The sequence below is a fragment of the Synchiropus splendidus genome, chromosome 15 (genome assembly GCF_027744825.2).
Source record: "Synchiropus splendidus isolate RoL2022-P1 chromosome 15, RoL_Sspl_1.0, whole genome shotgun sequence".
Lineage (NCBI taxonomy): Eukaryota > Metazoa > Chordata > Actinopteri > Syngnathiformes > Callionymidae > Synchiropus > Synchiropus splendidus.
The window spans coordinates 6,224,199-6,251,031 of NC_071348.1; the positions used below are offsets into that span (position 1 = coordinate 6,224,199).

The 26,833-nt window shown below is 45.7% G+C and overlaps 1 protein-coding gene across 1 annotated transcript; it reads left to right on the forward strand.

The window, feature by feature from the left end:
- The first annotated feature begins 200 nt into the window (after nucleotides 1-200).
- ube2e2 (ubiquitin-conjugating enzyme E2E 2) lies at nucleotides 201-25,773 on the forward strand. The gene is made up of 6 exons (XM_053887957.1): nucleotides 201-494; nucleotides 2,777-2,960; nucleotides 4,879-4,929; nucleotides 21,131-21,263; nucleotides 23,970-24,117; nucleotides 25,000-25,773. Exons 2-6 carry the CDS (start codon nucleotides 2,785-2,787, stop codon nucleotides 25,095-25,097), a joined length of 606 nt encoding a protein of 201 aa, XP_053743932.1. The 5' UTR covers nucleotides 201-494; nucleotides 2,777-2,784; the 3' UTR covers nucleotides 25,098-25,773.
- Nucleotides 25,774-26,833: the final 1,060 nt, after the last annotated feature.

The window sequence follows — 26,833 nt, forward strand, 5'->3', positions numbered from 1 at the left end:
TTCAGGTATCGGCTCAAGCCGTGAGCCAAAGAGGCTCCAGCACACACTTGTGTCCTGGGGGTGAGTCAGAGTGCGCGAGCGCCAAGGGTGGAACCGAGCCCGTGCTGGCCCATACTGGCGTGCAATGCAGTCAGGGAGGGGGGACATGCGGGAGCGGGGGGGTGCAAGACTTGTGCAGTCCATGTGCGCCATCATCTCCACACGCAAGCGTGAGCTGCAGTTTGCCGCTATTCTCCGCTTGAACTGAACGTGCTAATTGACTCATTTAGCGCCAGACACGTCCTCTTTGCGCAGCCTGGATGCAGACCTCGTGCACGAGCAGCGCGCCAGCGGAGCGGGAGCGCGCGCGGAGGCGGTCCGGGGCTGCTTCGGTTCCTCCAGTTAAATAGCACGGACACGGGAGCGAGCAGGCGGCCGTGTGAGGATATACTTTTTTTCTCGGGAGCCTCTTTGGATTACGACGCCGAATTGCAGCATCCACGGCCAGCCGACAGGTGAGCACCGACTCGGGGGACTGGTGGAGCCGCGTAGTCCGGCGGGAAAGTGCGCGAATGTCCCGTGAAAAGTGGCGTTTTGCTACCGAGATGAGGGAGGAGGAAAGAAAGGGGGAGGAGGTGTGGCGCGAGCCTCCCTTTGTGCCGAGGCAGGGTCACTGCTCCTCCAGCGCCGAGGAGACGGACGTCGGCGCCCCCCGTCGCTCCCCCGGCCCTCCGCCGCCGTTCGCCAGTAACGCCTCCCTCACTGCGTCGTTTCGTTTAGCAAACTTTCCGAGGCCTAACCCCACATTCGGGCTTTAAATCCCCCCCTCCAGCGGTGCTCCAGCCTCCTCCTCCCGGCCTGGCAGCGTTAGCTAGCTGGCTGTTTTGTTTACGGCCGCTCGGTTGCAGTCGACCCCTATTGTGTGTGTTTTTACCCCCTCTCTTGTTGACCTAAGCGGTTTGGCAGAGCGATTAACTCGCGTCTTATTGCACACGGCTGTATAAACTTGACTCTGATGGCATTTTCGGACACCATTGCACCCGGACACGGCGCTATGGAACCGGTGCATCGGAGTGCCCATCATGAGCAGCAGACGCCCCCGGGGAAGGCGAGCTGTCCCCCCTCTGCACCGCGTTGATTCATGAATTCTCCAGCTTTTGTGTATCCATTTCATCTGAAATGTCTGGAATATGAATCACAGCAGGTTTTTACCGCTCCGTCCAAGATCGATCTCTGTTTGGCCATAAATTGGCTCTAAATGACACCGATTTCCCCTCGCTGACATCTCACTTAAAGCACTGTTTGACCTCAAATGTTGTAGCTTACAAATGTAATTCATGCTGGCAGTGTTTCAGCCGAGGTTTCAGGGGTGAATCAGTTTGTTCTCCGGAGAGGAATCATAAATAATTCTCTTAGAACCAGACAATAAAGCGGTTGGTAAGAGTCATCACATCAGTGGTTGCCAGGGCGGAAGGGAGCGATGCAACAGAGATGTTACTGCGCCAGAGTGGAGTGTCTCCCAAACCTGGATTTCAGATTATGCCAGGGAGGACTGGTTTGTGGACCACAGACCTTCCCCAGACATCCTCTCTCCTGCCTCTTCACTTCATCTAAATGTGGCATCCAAGCTAAAGACGTATCTGGATATGTAGTCGAGTTGAAGCCGGAACAACTGCTACAAGATAGGGATAACTGGTAACTATTTTAGTGGTCGACTAGTCACCAAACGTCTAGTGATCTTCTTACACAGCTGTGTGTTGATAGTGTTGTCAATTGTCAATAGAAAATGGAGAAAATATTTGTAAATTGCCATACTAATGCAAAACTATGTGCTTTATCAAAACCATATCGACTAGTCATGACTGTCTTACCGATTACTGGTTTGTTACAGTGAGCCACTAGTCATGATTTAGACTGCATCTAGTCAAGCCAAACATGACAACACCAAGAAAAGTGTTTCTTTTGAGATTCTCCAACCCTCATCTTGATCATTCTTGAATCTCTACTTCACGTCCCTCATGACTGAATAAGCTCCTTGTTGCTTGTGTGTCGTATTGGTCCTTCAAGTGATGACTTCTTTAGTGATGACTTGGTGCAGCGCTCAACGTCTGGTCCTGTTCTGACATGTGGTGTCCCTGACTAGCTTCCAAATGCGAGCGAACCTGTGTGGTCCGTTGTGGAACTGCTTCACCTTCTGGTCAAGAGCTGTTGTAGCAGCAGGAAAAACTAGATATAGACGGATTGAATCTCCGGGAGTCAAGGGTGAAGAAGCTTCGTCAGCTTGAGCACCAATGTGGTGGAGTCTCTGGGGCAGACCCAGGACACAATGGAGTCATTAGGTTGTCATGGGAACGCTTCAATATTCCACCAGAAGAGCTGGATATGAAACTTAATGGAGGCACTTGATGCTTAGAATAGAGTCAAATATTAAATAAAACAAAAATAATTTGATTTTATCTTAAATTGCTTGAAAACAATATTTAAATATCTGGAAAAAAATATTGTAAAAATAATTGTGAAATCAGTTGGAAAATAAAGTAATTCACTTAACTTATTTATTCTTTCTTAATGGGTTTCAAAATATCAGTCAATATATGTGACATGACTGTTAAATTATTACTAAAAGTGTAAGAGGGAAACAATATATATATATATAATGTTAGAATACATTAACATAAAGAGTCTAAGTCGCTGCTTATGCGACCATCCATGATTGAATCACGTCATTGTGAGTCTGGACAGTGATTTTACTGGACGCCTTCATGACTCCTGTCTGTTTTTGGTCCTCTCCTCTCAGGGCCCACGATGTCCAGCGAAGTGCAGAGACCGGACGACAGCCCCAGCACCAGCGGGGGAAGCTCGGACATTGAACAAAGGGAATCTGTGCCGCCCGAGCAGGAGCGTGAGCAGGCACAGCCCAAAAAGAAGGAGACCAAGATCTCCAGTAAAACCGCTGCTAAACTCTCGACCAGTGCCAAGAGGTGAGCGTGACCCAAGCGCCTCGCTGCTGTTTGTAACGGCCTCCCTGCTCGCACCCAGGGGAGCGGGGTTTTATAAAAGACTGTCCTGTTGGTATTGTCATTTCAAACATTCTTGCTATTTAGTATGACACCCCCCACCACACCCCTTCACCGCCCTGAAAGGAAGTAATTCAGCTGCTTTCACACCAGCAGCAGAGGAGATCCTGCTGCTCCTGTATGCAACATCTGCTTCATATCTCGAATTCAGATCAGCGCTCCGGACTGATATTATTATTCCATGACATTTTCATTTCTGTGTGTCTCTCCACTATAAATACACAAATGCTGACCTATGGAGGGTGCTACTATGCGTTGGTAAAAATGTTTTAATGCAGATGCTTTTCTGTCTGGTTGTTTTTGTAAAAGAGCAGGTTTGTTTACTTCTGAAATTCAAAATGGCAGAGGTTAAAAGTCGTGCGACAACAGCTGTGTAGTTATTCATGGTAGTTTCAGAAAAGAGCACAGAAGCAATGCTAAGTTTCTCGCTGACACCTGAAGGATCGCTTGAAGTGCATCCAGTGCATCTTTTCTGAGGAGCTGTAGGTCATAGAAAAGGTATTTTAAAAGAAGTAAAATATTCAACCTCACAAAAGACAACTGTGAAAACTTGGTGTTTCTGTATCCTTGTGTGTAACGCTGCACGCAGGAGTGAATGAACTAGCTTTTCAGTTGAAGCATGTCTTTTTATAAGGCTATACTTGTCCTTCCTTATAAAATATCAGCAGCCACAGTTTTCACTGTGTTTAACCCCACGCAGAATAGACACCACGCTGCACCACTTCTCAAACAAGTCAGTGGCAATTGTCACTCTCTGATTCTGATGTTGTTGTCAGGGCACCATGTGTAGCAGCACCTGTCTTTCTTCCTTAAATGGGGAGCTGCGTGAAAGCTTCTCTTGGACTTCACGTGATAAAAGTCGGCGCTCCTGGCTGCACTTCTTCCCCTGAGACCGCTTCAGTGGAGGTGACGGAATAGCACTTGTCCATTGTGTCTTTTAGCTGACCATTTGGTCTGAATGTGTGTGTCCACCACAAGAACCCGTGGGTGATACTGAAAAGCCCCTTTATCAGTTCAACATACTGGTGAACTCTGTCAAAGACTAAAAACTCTTTAAATAGAGGTGGTGTTTGGAGAAAAGGATAAAATATGAATGAAATGTTAATGAAACTGTAAAGAAAATGTTATTCATGTGTAATAATGGTCTCCTGGAAAATGCTGGCAAAAACAATATTGTAGAAGAAAAAAGTAATCTTTATCATCAAATATTTGGGAAAGTAAATATTCAAAATAATAAATCCAACTACAATTAAAAATATATATATAGCCAATTGAATTTAAGAGTATTAAAATGAGGTGAAAATCCATTTTTAAAATGAACTATAGAAGGGGAAATGACAATTAAGAAATACTGTCTCACATATATTTTTTTAATAAATAATGAGTGAATTGAAAAAGTACATTTCTGTCATGGGAATTTAGACCCGATGACTGTGACAAGGGTCACTTTCAATTTCTCCTGTTGCACTCAGTCCCTGGACCGTCTCTCAGCTTGAGTTCCATGGTGAATGAGAAGTTAGTGTTTAAGTTTGCTGCAGAGGTGGAACTGATGTCAACTCAGTGAACTTAAGTTAAGTTAAGGCTCAGTTCATGGTGTAAAAGAGCCTGAAGTCCTTAGTTTGGCAGCGTTTTCTGATGAGGTTCATGTATTTGTACAAAGGGGAATCAAGGTTTCTGCAGGTGAGAGGTGCAAACCGTGGCGGGTCACTTCAGGCTTCTGCTGAAGTGAGATCTCCAGACTCTCCTGAAACTCAGAGCAACAGCTTTTTTTATTCCCTGGAGCTTCCCGCTCTTAACAAGGATTTTCGACTTTCTCTTTCAGGATTCAGAAAGAACTCGCAGAGATCACACTAGATCCTCCTCCCAACTGCAGGTAAGACCAGCTGGGAGATTTGACTCAATTTGTGCCCCAGAAAATCTTTACTTTCCCTCCGAGGTCTTACCTTGTACTGAATTCACATTTTTTTTTGCAAATAATAGTTTTGTCTTTTTCTAAGGAAGGGCAAAACATTAACGCGTTTATGTATTATTTTATTTTTATATATTATTTTAACTGCTATTTCATTGCAAATGATAGTACATTGTTTCCAGAATAATTATTTCATATTTTATATATAATTTGTTTTTTTTTCCTTTTTAGTTTTATCTGCATTTCATCAGTTTTGGCGCACATACATTTTTATTCTTCATTTGTTTATGAATCCATTTCAGTCATGACTCAGTATGGCATTACTGATTCAACATAATTCTCTTGTTTTCCGTGCCTTTGTGACTAGTGTTGTATTAAGTGTGTAAACTGGAGAAGGTCCTCGGATCTAATCCCACTCAGACTGCAGTGCTGTAGGTGTGATTGTGTGTTAGCACTCGCCTGGGATTAACTGCTGAACGAATGAATGGAAAGTTAAAGGCGACAAGCATCGCCCCTGAAAAGGGAAATTCTCTGTTGTTGAAGAGAAGAACTGTGATCTGATCTGCTGCTGCTGTTGTTTGATAATGACGTCGCAGATGATTATCTCAGGTGGATCCTTGTGTCGCACACACTGCCGCAGCCTCTGTTTGGATTGCAGCTGGCAGGTTTACAGTGTGACTTAAGAACCTGTAACCATCATGGAACACCCCCCGCCTCCTGGCTCTGGCGGGGGATTTACCCAGACAATGGTTATTGTGCTGCTGCGTCTCTCTTTGAGGATGAGATATGGTTGCTGGCGAGCGGCGGACTTGCGCTTGACATGACAAAAGACTTTCCTCTGGGATGTGACTGCAGAAGTGGCTTTTCTGAAATAACACAAATGTCCGCTCACTTTTGATTCCTTGGCAGCGTAATGAGTCCTGTAGAATCTCGGAGGATCCTCGCCTGATGTGTGATCAAGTCTGCAGCCGTTTACGCACTGCTGATCATGAGTCACGTGTTTGAGTGTGAATCAGGTTCATGTATCGTGAGTCACATATCCATCATGACTCAGGTTATTGAGCAAGTAGTGTGATGGAGTCATGATTGTCATTGGAGAGTGGATCATAAACTCAGTGGGGAAGATTGAAGTACCCATCAGGAGGGTCATGCATCAACATGTGGTCGTGAGTGTGTCAAGTGTCATGAGAAACGTGACTAGGGTTCTGGTATCAAACGCGTATTAGCGATTCACAAAATAAGGTGTTGGATGGGTCTTGGATGGTCAAGACTCACATACTGAGTTCATACGTGCCCCCTTGTGACTAGCCGCTAGTTCATGGGTTTTTGTTATGATTCACGAGTCCCCGACACCTAGTGAGTAGTGGTTCTTCATGAAGGTCCTCAGCATCCGTGGATTTCAATTCTTGATTTTGACTTCAATAAGTGACAGCAGCTAGCTACTTCTGTAGCTGTATAGCAAGCATCAAACTCAAACTCGAGGCCTTGGGGCCAAATCTGGCTTGCCAAGTCATTTTGTGTGGCCTGTTGGATGGTTGGTCGAAAAATGTTTATGTTGATGCTGTTCGATCTGAAGATGCTAGGAGTAAGATAAGCTAAAGTAGTAATGTTATTGTACAGAAATGAGAGTAAACCGGTGGATATTTGGGCTTCGGCTAGGTGTCTTTTGTGACACGTTACAGAGGGTTTGGTGACGCTGGACAGACTCGGATTTAGCCTCCATAAATAAAATGAGTTTCCTGGTCATGTTACGTTACATATCAGTTTTGTGCGTCCCGGGGCTCAATGTTTGGGCCCCATGTGTAGGTGAGCAGAAGGTGAGGCGTACAGCAAGTCACATGATGATGGTGTGGCAGAAAAGAAAGCCACTAATTCGGCAGCAACCTTTCGTGAACATGGACTCATTATCACTCGGAGCAATATAGATTCAGATTTGTGCGGCTTAGCCGGCATTTCAGTAATCGCCACACCCTCGACAGCCTCGTTTATTCCGTGCATGAATCACCCCCGCTGCTTCTCCTGCTGTCATCAGCAGTAAACATGGCTACCGCACTCAGCCCGCTTTTTTGTTCTTCCCTTTGAGCGAAGGGAGATTTCCAGGAGGATCCTCGTCAGCCCCCCCTTTGCTCCTCCAAAACTAGGTTGGCTCACACAAACGGCTCCGCCAGCAGACACCACCAAGTAATCTGAAAGTAAAATAATCACTTAAATTTCACAGTCTGAGCAGAGACGAGTTGCCTGGGAAACAATTAAGCTTCCGCGAGATAAGCCTGTCCTGTGCGTGTTCCCTTTCTCCCCATAAAATGATACCAAATCTAATAATTTGTTTTCATACCATCCAGCCGAGCAGATAAGTCCCCTGTGAACGATAAGCAGAGGATCAGCCTGATCAAAAAAGACATGTCAACGGTTGCAGTGACATTTTCACACAAGCTAAGCAGCTCGTGTTGTTTTGCGGCTGCCAGGTTAGCCAGGGGCGTATGCATTTCATCCCCTGCGACCGACGGAGTCACACACCGGCGCAGGAGGCAGACGGAGTCGTGTTAAAGAGATTCACTCAGCCGGGATTCACCGGGGCCTCCTTGATTGATGCCACCTTGTCCGTCTCTGGGCCGAGCGGCTCGCTCAGACTCCCTCTGCGCTCAGTCCTGGTCAGAGATCGCTGCATCCTCATCGTGTAGTGAGAATCTGCAGTCTCCTTCTTATCACCTACAATCTTGTGGGCGGCACCCGCAGAGCTGCTGAGGACGTCACGCTGTGTTCGGCGTGCAGAATGGAGAGCGAGGCTTCCGTCTTCCTGCTGAGGACGAGGAAGGAGATGTGGAATCTATTTTCACTCTGAAGTGTTTGAATCCCAGTTATATGAGAGCATCTTGTCACCGGCGTATGGCGTCTATTGATTCATTCTGGTGACTCAGTCGAGCCAGGCCACTTAAAAGGGAAGGCCATTCCTAATTGCAGATTCATTAAAGTTGGAGTAGGGCCGGATTCCATTCATATCTAGGTATATTTTGGCTGAATGGGTGATGAAAAACAAGACATTTTAATCTAAGAAACTGACTGGCATGGATTGCATCTCGACTCAGGACAGCCTTCCCTGAATACCAGAGAAAAAATAACGAATACATTTTATGCAATCCGACATTTGGACAAGCCACACACGTGAACTCTATATGTGTTTGACTGTTTAGCCCAACACTGCTAACTGATGTTGTTTTGAGATGGATTCAGAGGCCAGCTACCAGGTCCACTGTGGGTTTTTTCTCTCCGTAGAACAAAGTGCCTGTCGTGTCCGCCATCTTTATTTATTTTGATTTGTGTGGCTTGCTAACGAGTGCAGTTCTCACGCATGGCTTGCTAAACATAATGGAAAACATGTTGGTGTGACTCAAGTACATGGTGCCTGTAGACAGGGTTTGGGAACGCTGACCAGGCTTGTGCTTTTGGATGACTTATCTTTAACATTTATAGTTGTACTCACTCAGAGGATCTGGGCGACTTGTTAATTCGAGTCACTTCAGGGATTTGCTCAAATGACATCTGTAACCACTTAACATCTCTAGTTTTCCCGTGCCAGTGAGAGTGTCCCTGAACGGACCCATTTGGTATTAGCCTTGTTCCCATCATCATCTTACAGACGTTTTCATATTGTTTCATCATTTGAATATCACATGCAGTGTGTGCACAGGAAGTTGCATTTAAATTCTGAGACTTTCCCCTGATATCACGACGACTCACTTGCGACCTTGACACATCAACACGCGAAAGTGTTGCAACTGTCACGCTTTCTCCAGGAGTTAAATTGTTATTTAGCATTTATGCCTTGAATTAAAACTTCAGTGTTTGTATAAGAGAGCGAACAAGCCTGATGGTCGTAGGGATGCTAGCTAGCTTACAAATAATTTCCAACTGTCAGTGTTCACGCAAAAAAGACCCAAAGGACAGAAGTCGAATTAAGAAACAATATCGTATGTTGTTGTTGGCATTTACTAAACTGCTTTCGTGGTCTGGTGGGGATTGTTGTTGGCTGGGCAGGTTGCCACGTCTCAAGGATAATAAGGGAAATCACTTATATTCCTCCTTCAGCTTCTCCCTGATGATCCTCCAACGCTCCTTCAAATATTCCTCTCTCCCAGCTCCTACTTCCTCGCTCATCTCCGTTGCCTCTGCATCACTGGAATTGCATAAGCCGGGCTTGTTATCGGTGTGCTCAGAGCTCAGCGAGCGGAGCACAACTCCAAACATTGACACTTAGACATCGTTGAAATAGAAGCTTCTCTGGGAGGAGCCGTTGGCGGCTTTATATTCTCACTGACTGGACCAACTTTTCTTACAGCTGATGTCTTAAACTAACACAAGTGCATTTTCTTCAACACAGCTGCTGATACTCATGGCCGGGGTCATTTAACGAACTGTTGTTCTGATGAGATGAAAGTGTCTCGGGTCAACAGGCTTGGAAAATAGAGCGTCTTTCAGCCACCCACACACAATTTGTCCATTACTGTTCCTTCATTGCAACGAGTGTTTAGAGGTGAAGATGCCCTTTCATATCAGTCAGGGCTTATCTGTACCTTCCCAAAAATCCAGCTGCTGATAATTGTGTGTCCATTTCGCACCTGAGACCAAATTAACGGGCCGTGTTGAGTCGAGACCTTGTGTTGGTTTGGGTTCCGGCCCTTCAAAAGAAGATCGCGTTCATTAGCAGTCTGGTCATGTCCATCTCCTGTAAGGAAGCTGGAGGTTAGCTAGAAGTAAAACAGCTTTGCCGATGGCATCATCGCACTAATGTTACCTTTCTTTATGCATGGGTTTATCAAAGCTACTGATTCTGAGTTTGCCAATCTTGTTCGTCCATATCTATAAAGCTGAAAGCTGAAACTCCTGATTCCGATGTTATTAAAATCAAATGTGAAGGCGTTTGCAGAAATCCAATGCAGCTCCGGCGCCCTCAGTGAGCTCCAATCAGATTAGTTTTCTAGAACAAATTCCTTTCACGGTCAATTTATCCACCTGTTTGGCCGATGAAAGCGTCTCCGTCTGTCCGTGATGAGATCATAGATGCTGCAGGGACGGATGTTTTCACAAGTGCCCGCTCAATCACCCGCTGGCCGACAGCCTTGACATTAATATGCATCTCTGTCATTACCAAGTACCGCAGAGTAACAGGACCATCCTCGTCATTGGCTCTGACCTCTAATTCCGCTCCTGCTGATGGGATCATGTGTGCGCGCGATGGCAGCATATTAGAGTTGTGCCTTTGGCTCAGGGGGATTATGTGTGAGTGACACACCCAGCATCATTTTTCACAGTGTTACCATTAAGCACAGCAGGAGGGGGCTATCAATATTCATGAGGAGGCGGAGGGACGCAGCCCGGAGGAAACCAGGGGCGTTCAAAGATGTCTTTTGGGAATTAAAGTCGATCAACCCATGAACCGCAGTGTGTCATCTCAACTAGCATGTGATCAAGTCAGGCTGGGATCCAGATAGATGAGACAACAGATCCGTTTGACCTGATAAATCAGCTTTAATTGTAGTCTGTGTTCATTATTACCTTATAAATATTGATGAATCATAGTCACAGCATCAGTTTCAGATGCTGCCGTGATCTTGACCTTTAATAGAAACGCCAGCGATAACTGTCGTGATGGATTACGTCCTCTGCATTCACCAAGCAGGGATGACAAATGATGATTATTATTGAGGGTGCTTACGGGGTGAAGATGGCATCGGATCTTTGTAAGATTGTACTGATGACAGATTTTCCATTTTTCTGATTCACATTAACACATACTCCGGTGGCTGCCGTATAGATTCATGAAGGGGGCTTAACCATGGTAGAGAAGTGACCGCTCATGACGTCTTGTTTGAATTAAGGATGTAAAAACTTGAGGATGGCTGAATGCAGGCGTCACGATGTAACGTTAACTTTCATGAATGGGTCATGCTCTGTGCCAATATGAGGCACAACAAACACAAAAGCAGAATGAAGGTTTCCTAATTCATGACCAGCAGAGTGTTTCCCAACAGCTGCCCCTATCTTGTTGACGATACAATTTCTCTGGTCAACACATTAAACAAAGATTGCCGTCCGACAGCAGCAGCGTGCGATTCACACGCTGCTGTGGAAAATGACCGGAGCAATGTGTTCTGCTGTTCGCCTGATTACTGGCTGCCATTTTCCTCTCGCGCCTCGGAAACATGACGGAAATAATAATTTCCTGCTAACACATTCACTTCCCCCACCGTTTGCCTCTTCACACATGGCTGACGGTGAACAAATGGAGTTGCCTGGGAATGTTCAACAAAGGAAATATTTCTCAAAATCATTTTCCTATTGGGCTCATCCCTGTTTGACATAATCTTTTAACACATTTGCCATGTTGAACTGATTAAAGATTGGTGGTGGTTAAGGCCAGCGGTTTGAATTTGGTATGCCTTTATTCTCTGTTTGGATACATGAGTTTATGGCAGTCTGAGATACAATGAGTCCCAAGATGCATGGGTGCAGATACCTTGGAGCTCGTAGGACAACATTGGTGCGTCAGTATGGTGCCTTAACAGATGAATGGGTCGTGGAATACATACCATAATGCATGGGTCTCAATGTATAGGTCATGATATAATTCATACCTCAAAACATGAGTCAAGACATGATATGGACTTTGGACCCGAGTTGTGATACAACGAATACCTTCAGCACTGAGGAAAAAAATCCTAGGGAACCCTTACATGGTCATTTTATTATAAGTACTTTGATGCATCGGTTATTTTCTGATATATACTTCAATGTGTTGGTCAAGATGTTTGTTTGCGTGAGTTTTTTTCTGGACATGAATCACTCAACCACTACCACACTAGTCAAGGTAGAATGAGACCTGTGATACATGGGTCACATGTGCCTTGACCACCTTGTGTCACGATGCAGTACCTCCTGCTTTACACCATGTGGACCAAGCTGTGGTACCTATAGTACTATGTGTTTTTCCTGACAATACTTCCTTAAGAGAGTAAATACAATGACCCTGCCACTAATAAGTAGAAACAGGAACAGCTTCATCCTATAGACACAGAAGTCATAATTCGCCACCAAGGCTCGGGACTGGTTACCATTGTGTCTGCACTGCTTAATGTTCTCAAAGCTACCGCTCATGTGCTGGTTACACATACATTACAGACATCATTCCTTTCTCCACGCAGCGTTTGTAGTGAAAACTAAACAAATTACCGTCTATAAAACAAGTGCTGTTCCGCCGACACGAGCCAGATTCCAATGTTCCTCGCTGCTGCTCTGGACTGACAGCGGACGCGTCTCGTCCTGATTCATGCCTGTCATTGGCTCCAACGTTCTCTGCGGTGTGGTGGTTTTCCCAGCAAACATTTGTCCATGCTGTTATTAATGGCTTCATGGGGGATGTGAAGCATAACGTGCAGACATTTTCTTTGTGGCTTTACCCACATAAGTCATTGACAGAGCTTCTCAAAAGCAAACAGAAGGATCTTTTGGCAGCAGAGCAAATGTAGACAGCTCACAAGTAAACAATCATCTTAAATTCCTCTTACTCCGTGGACGGGCTTCTCAAAATTGAATAAATATCCCTCCTGAGGTCACAAATCACATTGCCTGCCAGAAGGATTTTAAAAGCCTAATGACGTATTTGCGAATGAGGGTTTAACACTCCTCACATTCTATTAAAACGGCAAAGTGAATAATAGCCGCGTCCCTGAGGAATGGCCTTTTCAGTCTGTGCCAATTTAACTCGCAGCTTAAAAATCACGTTATGCTTCTCTACCTGCAAACCTCAGGACTAATATGGTGTCAGGGGAGAAGACAAATGGGCTATCAGGCTCTGCGGCAGGAATGATCATTGACCTTTTTGGTAACAAGTCTATCCTTTCGCGGCCACAAGGCCAAGCGGCGGCTCTGAGTGCTTTCTGTGGTGGAAGTGCGGCGGTTCTGAGGCGGCTGTAAATATAGCTCCGCAGACACGCTCTGACATAACGGTCTGCGGCTGTTTCACTTTTCACTTCAAACCAGAAAGTCGGAAAATACCACTTAGTGTGTGCCTTCACCCTTATAGCATACTTACTCCAAGAAAACTATAAAAAAAAAACCTATATTTGTCGTTCCGTATTGACTCAATTCAGTTAATACGTTGAGGCTTATTGAGGCTGCACTGTCTCGCAGTGTGGAGAGGGTCTGGTGTGGTGACGATCGAAGAATGTTGTGTATTTATATTGGGCGCTTTACCATGGTTCCTTCCTCCACTCATCCCTCCATCATATAGTTTCCGGTAGCACCAACTCTGGCAACCCTTTTGAACTTCTTAAAGGATGTCTGGAGGGGCTTCAAAGAACATGTAGGTCTGAGGATGCCGCCCTTGGGAGTGAGATCACGTCGGGTATCCTGGGGTCTTCTTCAAGAGTGATGGAACTATGACGATGGAGAGATGGTTCAGTACAGCACCTTCAGACTCTGTATTGGTCTGTTGTGGTGAAGAAAAGTTGAGTCAAAAACACAAGGCTCTCAGTGAAAGAGAGCAATGGGGGTCTGAATCTTTATGCTATGGTGCTGACCCTGCGACCCAGCTTGTTGGAGGATAATTGATGAATGAAGTTTGTTTGCGTTCTCTGTCAATGTTTAACGTGTATAATGATGTGTGAAAGATCAATTTAAAGCTGCAATGTTCTCATTCACTTCGCTGCTAGTGTTTTCTTTACCAGGTTTTCAAACACGTAGTCGGTGACTGAGCTGAGTCTTCATTGATAAACCAACTGTTGTGTCTTGGCAGTAATGCTTGTGTTGAATGGTTATTTGTTGGCAGAGCTATATCTTTATGACTCATGATGTTGAGCTGTTTCCTTTATCCAGTGTGATGGTAATGATATATTCACTGCATTATTCATCCTCAGCCAGAGGCGAACATTTGCTCTGCAGCAGACGTCGGCTGCATGCAGCAGCGGCGGAGCTGCTCGGATTCACAAAAGAAAAGCGCGTACTGCGCCAAATTCCCGAGACCTTTCAAGCGCCGCGCGCAAGACAGCAGGAAGGAAGAAATGATCGCAGCTTTGTGTCGCTCAATTTCATCTCTGAGGTCACCAGCCTGTGGAGCCAACACGTGGTCCCGTCGTGTTCTTCTCCCAAAAAAAAGCCGTCCGGTCAGTAATTGCCACGTTCAGCGTGCGGATGAACAGTAAAAGGCCTGATTTGAAAAACAAACCGTGTCATTTGAGACAATAAGGAGCCGAGAACAGAGGAAGGAGGTGTCACCTCAGCTGCGGAGCTGTGGGGTAATTGGTGGTGGGCCTCTTTCACGGTTGGGGAGGGGAGAAGATTGCTTCATTAGAGCTCTTCTTCTGATAACCACAGCAGTCGTACTGATGGAGAATCTTAACTGAATGACAGAGCCATTAGGAAGAAGGGCACTCGTGGGGAATGAACCGGAATGGCGCCGAATAATGGACATGTTTTTATTTGCACACAGCAGATCTCCCAAAAAGGTCTTGTGGCAGTGCTGGCTAATCGGGAAGTTGGTCCTTTATAGTGGCCTGTTGGGCCGCTCTTTACTATATCAGAATTTTAGAATGTGGTGACATTGACTGCGGTCACATGACGGCTCAGGAAACCACATTTTTGCATTTGATTCAGATTTTTAAAATCCATGTTAACTGCTTAGTCCGAATACTGGAGAAATTTTGTCGGACTACAGAATTAAGCGCTGGAGTAAGCTAGCATGTAACCGTTTTGCTGGAGTATGACCAGACTTTGTGATGCGCAAGCCTCTGATACGCAGAAGAAGTAAACAAACTCAGAGACTAATGAGGGTCTAATGATGTGTAATAACCTTCTGTACAATGGAGAAGTGGTGTGTAACCTGATGCGGTTTGTGTGTTGCTCGGACTGAGCCAATGTCTGCGGTGATCATACGACAAACTTGATATCAGCTGGGTTTTGGAACTCGCCACGACCATGATCTGCAGATTTGTCTTCAACTTCCTTCACTCAGGTCATTTTGATCGGCTGTTCTCACCAGAAGACCTGATTTGTTGGTTTAAGGAGACATTACCTGCATGTTAGCAACAGTTAGCATGGTTGCTAAACAAGTCGGGCTCACGCCGGTGGTCAAAAGCGTGACTCCTTAGCTACTCTACATCTGTGATTCAAAGAAACCACAATCTCTGGGATGTTTAATTTTATTCAGAAACTTGCAAGTTAATTTCCAAACAGTGATGACTGCGCCATGACGGCGACAGCGTTGAACCTTCACTCCGATTCTGGACCTCTGAAGTTCATCACTCAGCACCATCGCTGTCTACAGAGTTTTATATATCAGTCAGAAATGGCTCCTTGCTACTGTCAGCGTCGATTGCTCTTCCTCTACCGTCATAGGAACCGGAAGTCATTGGACATACAGTTTGGCTCACTGACATAAACCATAACTCGTGCTTGTGAACAGTGAAGTCCTTTTCTGCTAATGTATTGGCTTTGAGCGGCGCAGGTATTGGCATGGCTTCATTATTATGGCTGACACTGCCGACATCAGAGCTCATCGGCTGCATAAATGAGTGGCAAAGGTTTGATCTGGTCGCTACATCTCTTTCATCAACTTAACCCTCGCCGGCGTGACTCCGGGTGACAATGACTGCCGGATCGCTCGGCACAGATTAGCCCGGCTCTCATGTCACAAGATAAAGGTTATCTTTTGGCATTTACACCAATCTGCAGATTTCCCTGTCTGTGAAATGCAGATGATTAAATCTCTCCCGCACTGTATCACAGGAAGGGAAAGGTCAGTCAATATATATGGAAATGATGGCGGCGGTTTTCAGAAAGTAAAAACTAAGTGTCCTCTTCATGTCTGGCAAAGAAGCCTGTGCTTGAGTCCTCCCACTCAGACATCCCGTCGTTCGCGTGGCTTTCTGGAGGTGAATCGCTCAACAAGGTCGGAACGCGACACAATTACCGTTGCCCTCTGCGCTACCGTAAACACATATCAGAGAGTCACGGTGAGGACAAGGGCAGGATTGGATCATTTAATAAGGGGAGCTGCTGGTGTTTGTGAATGAGCTCCATGTTCTGCTGCTGTCAGAGCTGCTTCATGCGTCGTGATGGAGGAGGCTTGCAGACGCCGGCGCTCTAATGTATCCCAGACCCTTGAAACAAATGACCTAAATACTCAGTGAATCAAGGCATTTGGCCGACGGCACGGTGCAGATGTAGTTTTTCTTTCCACAGAGGCTTCGACAAAGCTCGCAGTCATGTATCCGAGCGCAGCTGAGACATGAAGGGAGCGCCGTCGTGAGAAGTGACTCGTAGTGTTTGCTCAACAGTGTTTTCCTTCCATGCTGATGTGTTTGGAGACTAGTAAAGTGAATTACTGTGTAATAAACCCCAAGCTAATGAGACACTTAGGATAACAACACATGCGCAATGTTTGTCTTTTTGCTTGCTGAAGTGATTCATGGTGATTCTCAATATTTATCGAAATGATACTCATGTCCTTTGGAGAAGCTATCAGAGGCACTTGGAGCGCAGTGATGTCACTCTCCTGGGCTTGATCTGTTTACTCATGAATCTTTCTCTTTAGTGAATCAGACGATCAAAAGTTGACATGGGAAAATCTGCAACAGCAAAGAACCTTTCTAACAAGTGACTGAAATTAATGGATGGACATTAAGATTGTGTTTTTGAAAACTATAACAGGGTAGTGACCAGTACAATATGATGATGGCTATGTTGTTTTTTTTTTATCAAGTTGACAGTATTTTTTAATGTTGAATTTGTGTATTGATTTTTTCTTTTTTTGATCAACAATTGGATTTTTTTTTAAATACAACTCAAACCTCAAAAATTTAAATTCATTTTTTTAAATAACATTTTGTATGAGTATATATGATTTTTATTTGAATTGCAGAGTTGAAAAAAATAAATGATAAAAGTCACTGTTAGAGTAAATTTAAGTTTAAACACAAGAAGTTGTATGTAAAAAATTCAAACGATGGGGGAATGCAATTTCAGAAGAGAAGTCTACCACAGAAATGGTTGGGAAAAGTAAGTCGATTGAAAAGTCGAGTCGGGACTGTTGTCCTTGGAAAAGGGAAATGAGTGCTGAGGTCTGTTCTGACACACTGGAGGAAACTTATGACTACACAATAAGTTCACAAGATGAAGGACCGTGGTGGATGAAGGGAGTTGGAATTGAAAACGTACCTGACCAGGGGTGTTTCCACCCTGTCGCCTCTAACCATCGGGAGCCCACTAAAGAGTATAATTTTCTCAGCTCTCATTAACTTGGTCAAGCAAACGTCAGCCGCTTAACTCCCGCGTCAATTAACGCTCTCAGAATGATCCGGAGTAAAAATGAAAAGAGGAAGAATCAAGTGAGAAGTTCTCCCGCCGCAGCCGCATCGCGTCCCTCCGCTAACCTGACGACTGTCTGTCAGTCCCTGAATGCTTTCAACAAGAGGCAACAAAGCGCTGCATGATCGCCTGAGCTGACAGGGGGGGGCCTGGCTAAGGTCGCCAAGCAACAGCCAGTGGTGGCATTCTCATTCAGCTATTGACTTAGCCTTTATCCGCAGCCCTTGTCTGCTTGTCAGATCACCAGCAGTGGAGTGAGGACCTCTGCGACGCCTGCTCTTTTCCATCTTTTCATCCCTGATCATTATTATCAGCTCTAGAAGTGAGCGGCTCCTTCTGCAAAAACAGAATATTACGATCATATCTTTCATCTCTGCGCTCCAAGGCGTAACCTTGAGCGGCGAAGCCGGTAGAAGGCAGCGATGAGTGTGAGAGGGAGAGGAGGGTTGATGAAGAGCTGCTGCAACAAGTCAGTCATGCGGCTGGAGGTGGTCTCGGAATACGTGACCATGACCCGTGACGGAGCGGCCTGACGTCTGGACCGTGGCCTGACCTGTCGGGAACCAGTCCTCAACAGCACTGCAGCAGAGCCTATGACTCTAGGTCAGTTACTTGTGTGGTCAGATATGAATGAAAGAGCTGTGGACTGGCGAAGCATAGCACTCGCTCGCAGTATCATTCGGGTCAACATCACCCGACAGCTGGTTATCCAAGATTGCATCACTGTTGCCGGTTAAAAAAAAACGCTCTGACATATTTTCAATGACGCTGCAGACAGAAAGCAATTTAGGAGGACAGCCTGTGCAGCGCTGCTCATTGACTGTTGATGAAGCCGTGATAGCTTTATTTGGCGCTTTGTCTGATCGATGATGCATGAAATTGAATTTGTTAACGGCTTCCAGAGGTCCATCCCTCTCCAGCGCCATCGGATAACCGCTTGTTATCACTGCTGTACTCAAGAGCAGCTCACCAACTTCAAAAGCCTTTCAGTAACTTAAGGCGGTGCGCAAAGAGGAGTTATGATAGATGCATGCAACAACATAGGCCATTTGTATTTAACCCATGGACGATGTGATGCAGATGGAAGTTGACTTGCATGAATTGTATCGGAGCCTCTCTCATGCGCCCCCTATTGGATGGAGTTGGACTAGAAGGCAGCACGCTCAACTCCGCCAAATTAATATTTATTTATCCCTCCAGCAGCTAGCAACTTGGTTAACCAGTGTCGGGGGCGACTTCTCAAAGACATCTATGGTGTGAGCGTTCCAGTCAGACGCTGCATACGCCTTCAGGAAAGGATTTTACTTCTCACCACCACATGCCAGTACTTAATTATCCATCCAAAAGTTAGCAACTTGGCATGCTAACCAGCAGTTTTCCAGCTGTAGGAGGATGAACATTTATTTCACTTGAGATGCCTCAGAAAGGCCGGCTGACTTGTGCACCAACACTGAATGCATAAGTTACTTGTGTCTCAAAGCTACAACTTTAGAAAATAGAACATCAAGATACTGACACCAAATTCCGACCGTAAGCATTGAGATCAGGAAGCTGTATTCATGTATTCTAGTGTTGGCGAGACTCAAAATGAAAGTGCAGTCGTATACTACTTTGGGGTCATTTTAATATTCAGTTTCAGGAAAGTGTATTTGATGTTCTGACCCTCTCACGGTCGACAAATCATCAGATCTTCCGAAGACGAAACAGAAAAGTCGCAGTGTCACTTCCTCCATCTCGACTGAGGAAGCAGTCTGCACTGTGGAGCTTGTTCAGTTGAGGCCTGACACTTCAGTGAGATACTTGAAGAGCTTCCTCTCTTGTCCAAGCTCATTCCCAGCTCCTGTCAGCTCGCGATGGGCCGGTGAATTCCTCAGCCTGCGTCCAAAATAAACTCAGCTGATGTTGTTGTGACAAGCTTCCTCAAGGAGCTGCTCGCTATCAAACGCTGCCCTCGTCTGCAGGAAGGTTGCGTCACTTGAAGGTGATGGTGTGTTGAAGCGCTGCTCTCCATTTAAGCGAAATCACCGCTGACTGTGTTGGTGGTGAGGGGCGTTGAAGAGCAATGTTCAGGAATCTGGCTTTGTAGCTGCCGTCCTGCAAGCGCCCACTTATCGGCCCTCGATCTTCCCCCTTTGGTGTGGAATCTAAGCGCTGGACAGCGAGGCCCCCGGAGGCGGCCTAGTCATAATTGGCTAATTAAAGAAGGCTTAAGAGCAGGCGGCGTGAAGAGGTGGCAAAGTAGATTAGCAGTGAGTGTGCCTGTGTTGACCCCAGCTGAGGATGGAAGACGTCTCCTTTCTATTTAGGGACTGTGATCTATTGTCACGGCGCTCCGGCAGCCAGATGCTGCTCTGAGGACGGCGGATGTTGCGCGGCACACCTCAGCAGTCCATCGCTCCCTGTCCCTGGTAATTACACCCACGCTGCAGCGCGGCCCATTGTCCTGGCATTTTGTCACGATGTGGACTTTGTCCCAGTCTCCTGGACTGGAGCGTTGCTGGCGCCAGGTCTATGGGGGGAGGGGTGCCTCCGTATGGAAATCACATTAATTGCACCCTGAAAAAAACAGATGCAGACATTTTTATTTTTGAAGCAGTGTCACGTGAAGAACGTTTTGGGTTTCATTCTAGGTTGAAGTTTTCTCCCAGCACTCCGGATTCTGCCCACACAGAGGTTGATCGATCGGTTGTGTGTATGTGGTGTTGCCCGGTCAGCTGTGACCTGTTTCAGGGAGTAAACTGAATTAATGTCAACTACATATTCTCCATTCCGTTCATTTTAGCATCTCTGCTGCTAAACCTACCTGATGAGAACCTGCTTTTGTGTATCTGCAGTGGAACCCGTAAAGCTGGATGCTGCATATCTGTATTTTATAAGTGTAGCCATGAGCGCACTGATGCTATCTAGCTAGGTGTAAACTATTCTGAACCTTCAGTTTACTCCATAATAACAACCAACCGCCAAACGTACCAACACCCGCATGTTCACTGCGTGGAATCACAGTACTAGACTTCAGTCCCATAAAATAAACAATTCAAATGTTTTCTTTTTTTCTTGATACACTTTCTGTTCCTTACCTTTGTGGAAACCTTATTTATTGAGTGCAGAAATGATGATATGGTATTTACTCCACATCACCTTGCCACAAAACAAGATGGCCACAGTTCAAAACGGCAATAAAGCCAAAACACTTTTGAGGCTTATTTTTTAATTCTCTGTTTTATAATTGAACAATTTCTTTCATCTCTTTGTTTGTTTTTTTTTACTGTTTTTAATCATAGTTTACCAGACACTGATCTCATTAATTTTTATCAAAATATATCAGTCATTTCATGTTCAACTTAATACAATTTTATTTCTTTATTGTATAAGATAATTATACCATTTAACATTTTTGTGAATGAAGTTCTTCCTCTCTGCTGTTTTTTAAAATTGTTTAAAATTATTTTTTTTCAATATTTTCTTTCCTTAATATGATACAATAATAATGGGTTTAAATTATGAATTAAACAGTGCCACTCTGGGGTCTCGGGGTGTCAATGGTCAGACAACACTGTCAGACTGTAATGCAGCAACTGATCCCTTTTATTAGGAAGCCAATTGTCTGTGCACTTATGAGCTGATCTGATCTGGTCACGTCAGATAATCTTCAGTTAAAGATGCTCCAGTCTCTAAATCCACATCATTAGCATGTGAGTCACGAGCGAGGGTCTCTCTCTCCTCAGACGTGTGCGGCACCAGGCTGCTGCTCTCCTGCGCAGACGGCTCATTAACATGCCAACACTTTTCCTTTTGTTCTCTCCAGCGCCGGCCCCAAAGGAGACAACATCTACGAGTGGAGATCCACCATCCTGGGACCGCCGGGCTCCGTGTACGAGGGCGGGGTCTTCTTCCTGGACATTGCCTTCACCCCAGACTACCCCTTCAAACCCCCAAAGGTCAGCAGCGTCTTCAGTGTTGGGACATTTGAGGAGCAGGAGTGTCTGCTCTCTGCTGCGGGGAGCGATGTGTGACCACCTTTCTGGGTCACCTGTTCACACCCTGAGTTTGAGGAACGTTCCAATGGTTAGTTGAGTCTGCTCGATTCAGGGAGAGTCCAGATTACTTCTGGCAGTGCTCCCCCTGGTGGACAACATTATTTTAAACTCGAACTGCAATGCTTGAATGCTGAGTGAGATCTTAGTGGCTGAATGCTCAGGACAGACCTGAGTCACCAAGGAGCCGGATCACTGGGAGCAGGTTCATAATGCTGGTGACACTGAATCCAAGTTTGATCCTGAGCTGTGCTCCAACTGGGGAGATAGTCATATCTTTTCATCCATCATTCCAAACTGTAACTCCGGCACTTGGAGCCTCTGAGTCTTAACAACGTCTTATTTTCTTTATGATCCACCAGAACAGCTCCGGACCTTGACAATCACTTTTATTGCTGCTAAGTTGTTTAATGGTACTTAAACGTGGCGCTGTTATTGTTATTGTTGCCATCACTCATGTTTCCGCCGCTCCCAGCGTTTGCTCCACACCCTGGAGTCAAATATTTGCTCCGGTGGATCGGAGCTTCAGGACTTTCCGCCTGAGCAGGAGATTGCTGTTCCGCGGCTTCACTGCTGCTGCTCTGAGTAGTTTGAAAATATTTTGAGTTTTATGTGATGTCTATTTTCGTGGTTGTCATTATCATGTCTGTAGCCGGACAAGTCTTCTACTACTGCACAAACACAGACCTGTGATTGATAGATACCGTTCAGGATTTGTGATTAGAAGTCTTATTAACGCAAAGGAAAAAAAAAAAATCTTGAAAAATTTGACATTGAAGGAAGAAAGAGTTGCGGGAAAGAAAGTGTTTTTTTTCTCTTCTTCTCATTTAAAAGTTGACATCATAAATGAGTGTGCAGGAAGTCGACCAAACGCAAAATAGTGGTAAATACCTTTAGATGAAATACGAACACAAAAAATTGCCAAAGTGCCATGGAAAAGTTGTACGTGAGAGAACATCAAGCACGGCTCAAGTCAGGAACAGATACTAAAAGTCAGGCAAGTTGACACAAAACAGCTGATGAAAGGTTCGGCATCAGAAAACAAGTCAGGCTGTTGACATGGCAGCGAGCAGTTTCAGAAATCTGACCGTAAAAAGTGTCGTAAAAAGGAAACACTTTCAATCACAAAATCTGATCTTGCTGGGAAGTCCTAGAAATTGACTTCACTGGTGTCGTGACTCAAATATGCTGAAATGGTTGAATCTTCCTGTGATTTCATGTGGAGTCGCTCCGACTCCTGACCGGGTTTAACTTCTCAATTGATCGGAAAACATGATGGATCCAGACAGGAAGTGATGTCAGTTTTTAAGCGCCTGGAATGTGAATACAAGTATTTGTCCCTTTGTAGAGAAAGTTAAACACCAACACCACATCAACTTTAAGAGCAACTTCAGTCCTAGCTCCAAGTACTAGCTACGCCGCTGTATTTCCTGTCCTGGAAGCCGTGGTCCAGTTTCTGCACTAGACGATCCTCTGGTGGACATTTATGTCACGGCAAGGATATAAAGGTTATCAGGTGAAGTCACTTGCAAAGCCGATTCATGGGTTAATGCAAGAGATCTGTGTCACCTGATAGTGGCGTGAATGATCCTCCATACATGAGGAGCCTGCTCACAACATGGTTCTTCCTGTTGCTGGGAGAGTGTCTGAGGAGGGTCCAGCTATTTATAAGGTCCTGGATTTTTGGGAATTCCGGGGCTCATTAGGAGGTTTCCTGCTGGTGGGGGTCGAGGTCAGAGGGTGCAGATGTTGACGATGGCCGGTGTCTGGTGTCAAGCTCAAATCCAACTTTGTTTAACAAGCTCGCGGAATGTTGTTTGCTTATTTGGAGTCTGGGGTGGGGAGCGGTGGTATTTTTAGCCTGGAGGGGGTGTCATCGCGGCCGGGCTGTTTGCTGCGTCGAGAGACGCAATGAATTCACGCTGCGCTGCTGGAGCAGGAGCCAACTGACAACAAAACTGTCGCTGCTGCAGTTTTACGCCGCGCTGCCCTCTGTTGGTCACATGCTGAAGTGATGCGTCGTGACAAGCTCACAAGATGGAGCGCGCAACAATGTCAAACCCAAACTGCTGATGAAGATGATTGTTATTTTGAGGAGCTAATGACATCGGAAGCGCCCAGCAAAGGTCGCCTCCGCGTCTTGGCCTCCATTAGCAGACAGGAACTAACCATCTGTATCACACTCACCTGGATTATTGCGCCGTTACCCAAAAGAAACCGCAGCCGATCGACGTCTTTGTCCGGTCAGGAACCGGTTCATGTGAGGTCCCTGACTCTTACTGAACACATTTGTGTGTGTGTGTGTGTGTGTTACTCCAGGGAGGCTGCTAATGAGAGCCAGACAGGAAGAGGCCTAATTGATCCGCAGCTTCATGTGTTTTTCATTTCCTGTCTGCTGAAGACACTTGACTGCTTCAAATATTTGGTCCTGCTTTATTCATTTCAAGTCTCTGACGCCGTGAAGGCCCCCGTCAGTGGAGGCGATCAATATTTAAGATTTCTGACTCGTTCGTTTACAATATGACTGTGTGTGTGTGCTGAGAACCCGGGCCATGAGCAACCGAGCCAGTGGAGCCAGGTGTCAGAGGATCTTCTTCTCTGTGTTGCTAGGTAACCTTCCGCACAAGGATCTATCACTGCAACATCAACAGTCAGGGTGTGATCTGTCTGGACATCCTGAAGGACAACTGGAGCCCCGCCCTCACCATCTCCAAGGTGCTGCTGTCCATCTGCTCCCTGCTCACAGACTGTAACCCAGGTGAGTCCCACCAGCCCTCCAATGTTTGTATGTTTGGAATGGCTTTGTCTTGTCTGATTCATTCCTGCAAACATTAGACATGAGTCTACTGACCGGTCTCTCAGTGTGTGTCAGACTCCTCTCCACTCTCTACATTTCCACATTGCTAGCCCCAGCTCTTGGAGCCCTCTTGTGCAGGGCTTCTTCCCCTTTTTGATCTCGGGGCCCACCTTTCCCCGAACAAATGGACCCAGGGCCCATTCATGTAATGGAACTGATTCATTGGTCTTGATATTATTTGTGATCAACAACCATATTTAATCTACTTACACGTAAACCTTGTGAAATGACTTGAAACCATGTGATCATTGCAAAGATATTTGTCACCAAAAAGTCCAACCAGCAGCAGAACCAGGTGCAAGTCATAGTCATCAAATTTACTGAAAAAAAAAAATACACTTAACACAAACTGTTGAGGAAATTGGAAAAGCTGAATACAATTCTGAATAAAATAAATATCATAAAACCATGTCTAAATATCATAAAATGATATCAAAACTGCTTCAACAGGTGCTTTTATGAACAGTGTTTACTGTTGGGGGCGGCGCCATCACTTTCTTGATCATGTTTTCTTTTCAAGAACTTGTCCATAGTTGGTAACTATCACAGATTTGCAGCTGTCACGTCAATTCAGTGACTCACTGCTGCCACCATACGTGGCTCATGTCTGAGAACGGAGCGTCTCGCGGCCCACCCAGAGGTGTAAAACGATACACTTCTTACAGCCCTGTAGGAGGCGCTCACGGCCCCACCCTGGGCCACAGCCCTGTGGTTAAGAATCACTGCTCAAGTGGATGAAATGTCGACCTGGTCATAATGGTGTGTCCCTCTGCTCCTCCCCAGCGGACCCCCTGGTGGGCAGCATCGCCACACAGTACCTGACCAACAGAACAGAGCATGACAGAATAGCCAAACAATGGACGAAGAGATACGCCACATAGACTCCTCGCCGCCGCCGCAACCTCCATGACTCCCTCCCCTCCTCCCTCCTCCCTCCCCTGCTCCCTCCTCACCGTACCTCTCTACCTCTCTCACCCTTAGTCTGTCAAAGCACACTCACTAAGTGCATCGGTATTCTCCCCCTCCCCCCCGTCTCCCTCCCTCCTCGTTTTATCTACCTTTTCTGTGTTACAAAACAAAAACAGACAAAAAAAGTCCCTTTGTTCCTTGTTGACTTGAAAGCTTCTTTTTTATACAAAGAGTAGATTGGGATTTTTATTTTCCAATATGTGAATGTTGGAAATCATCGTATTGGAAACGACAGAATATAATGAAACGCTCGTCCTCCGGCTACACAGTACGTACTTCATTTTTTTTCGTGGAACACTCGGCTCTCATCTCCTTGGTTTTGTATTTTCGTCATGTGACCTGCATGAGACGGGAAGGTTTTCTGCGTCAACGGATCCTCCATGCTTTTTAACTTCCTCTGATTTTCTTTGTACTGTATGTATTTTTTCAAAGCTTTTGAGGCGGACCGCGAGAGTCTGCCTGTGAAAGAGGCAGGACTTGTATATTTACTGGCTACCCGCCACCTCTGCTGTCGCGGAGTGGTTTGTTGTGCACTTGTATTACTGAAACACCCAATAAAACACACTGTGGTTGGCTTGTGAGAAAGAATAGTCTCGTCTGAATCGTTTTCACTTCCTGTTTCTATAAAAGTGGTTCTCAAGTGTGACTCAACCCTCCACTGTCATCCAGTTTGAGTCATCTGATCCCTCACGGGAATCCTCTTCACCGAGGAGACTAGAGTTTTAACTCGCCTCTGGCGAGTCGGAAGAAGCAGTGCAACAATGCAGCCTTGAATTTGTTGATATAAAATTGAATTCTGTGAGTCAGAGCCACTTCTAGTCAGACTGATTGAGTCAGGACTCACGCAAATGTACTCAACTCAGTGATTCTGAGCCACTTCCTAGACACTGGAGTTAGGAGATACTTGTTCAAGTTCAAGTTCAGCTCTGGGACTCAGTCTTACTCCTGTGCCACTGCCTGTTTAGTAATGACATCACAAGGACTCACTCAGACGTGTTTGACTCCGGAATTCTATGCTACTGCCTGTTGAGTGATCACGTCTCAAGTCCTCACTCGTATACAGTCGGCTCAGTGATTCAGAACTACTTCCGGTCTAGCCAGTGTGAGGACTCACTTGTATGTGTTACAAATACAAATAAGTCTGACTGCGCTTATTAAAATTCAGAAACATAGTCATCCACTTGGATGACTAGGATTTGCTCAGTCTGGAAAAATACTTCTGACTCACGGGTTAATACGAGAGAAGTTTCTAGTCATTTAGAAATCATGACCAGTTGGACTAGTCCAGGATCAGGACATGATGCACCAGAGCGGGACTGCTTCCGCTTCTCTCTTCGGAGAGCTGCTCTCCTGACTTGTTTGCTGATGGAGGCTTTTTGCTGGTCCAGCATGTGGTCCAGTGGGTCTCCCTCCCTCAGCCCCTCGTGTAAACAGCAGCCCTGAGAACACGCCTTTAATTTTTAATGACGCCTCTGATTCCCCGCTGATTTGCATAAACGATGAGGAGAATAATAAAAAGTCCATTAGCGAGGCAGACCTCGGTGACCTTGTTTACATGAGCGAGAGAGATGATCAAAACACACTCGCCGAATGTGAAGCAAGGATTTCATGCTCGTCTGGCAGCTGGAAGAGCTGAGCCAGAGGGCAG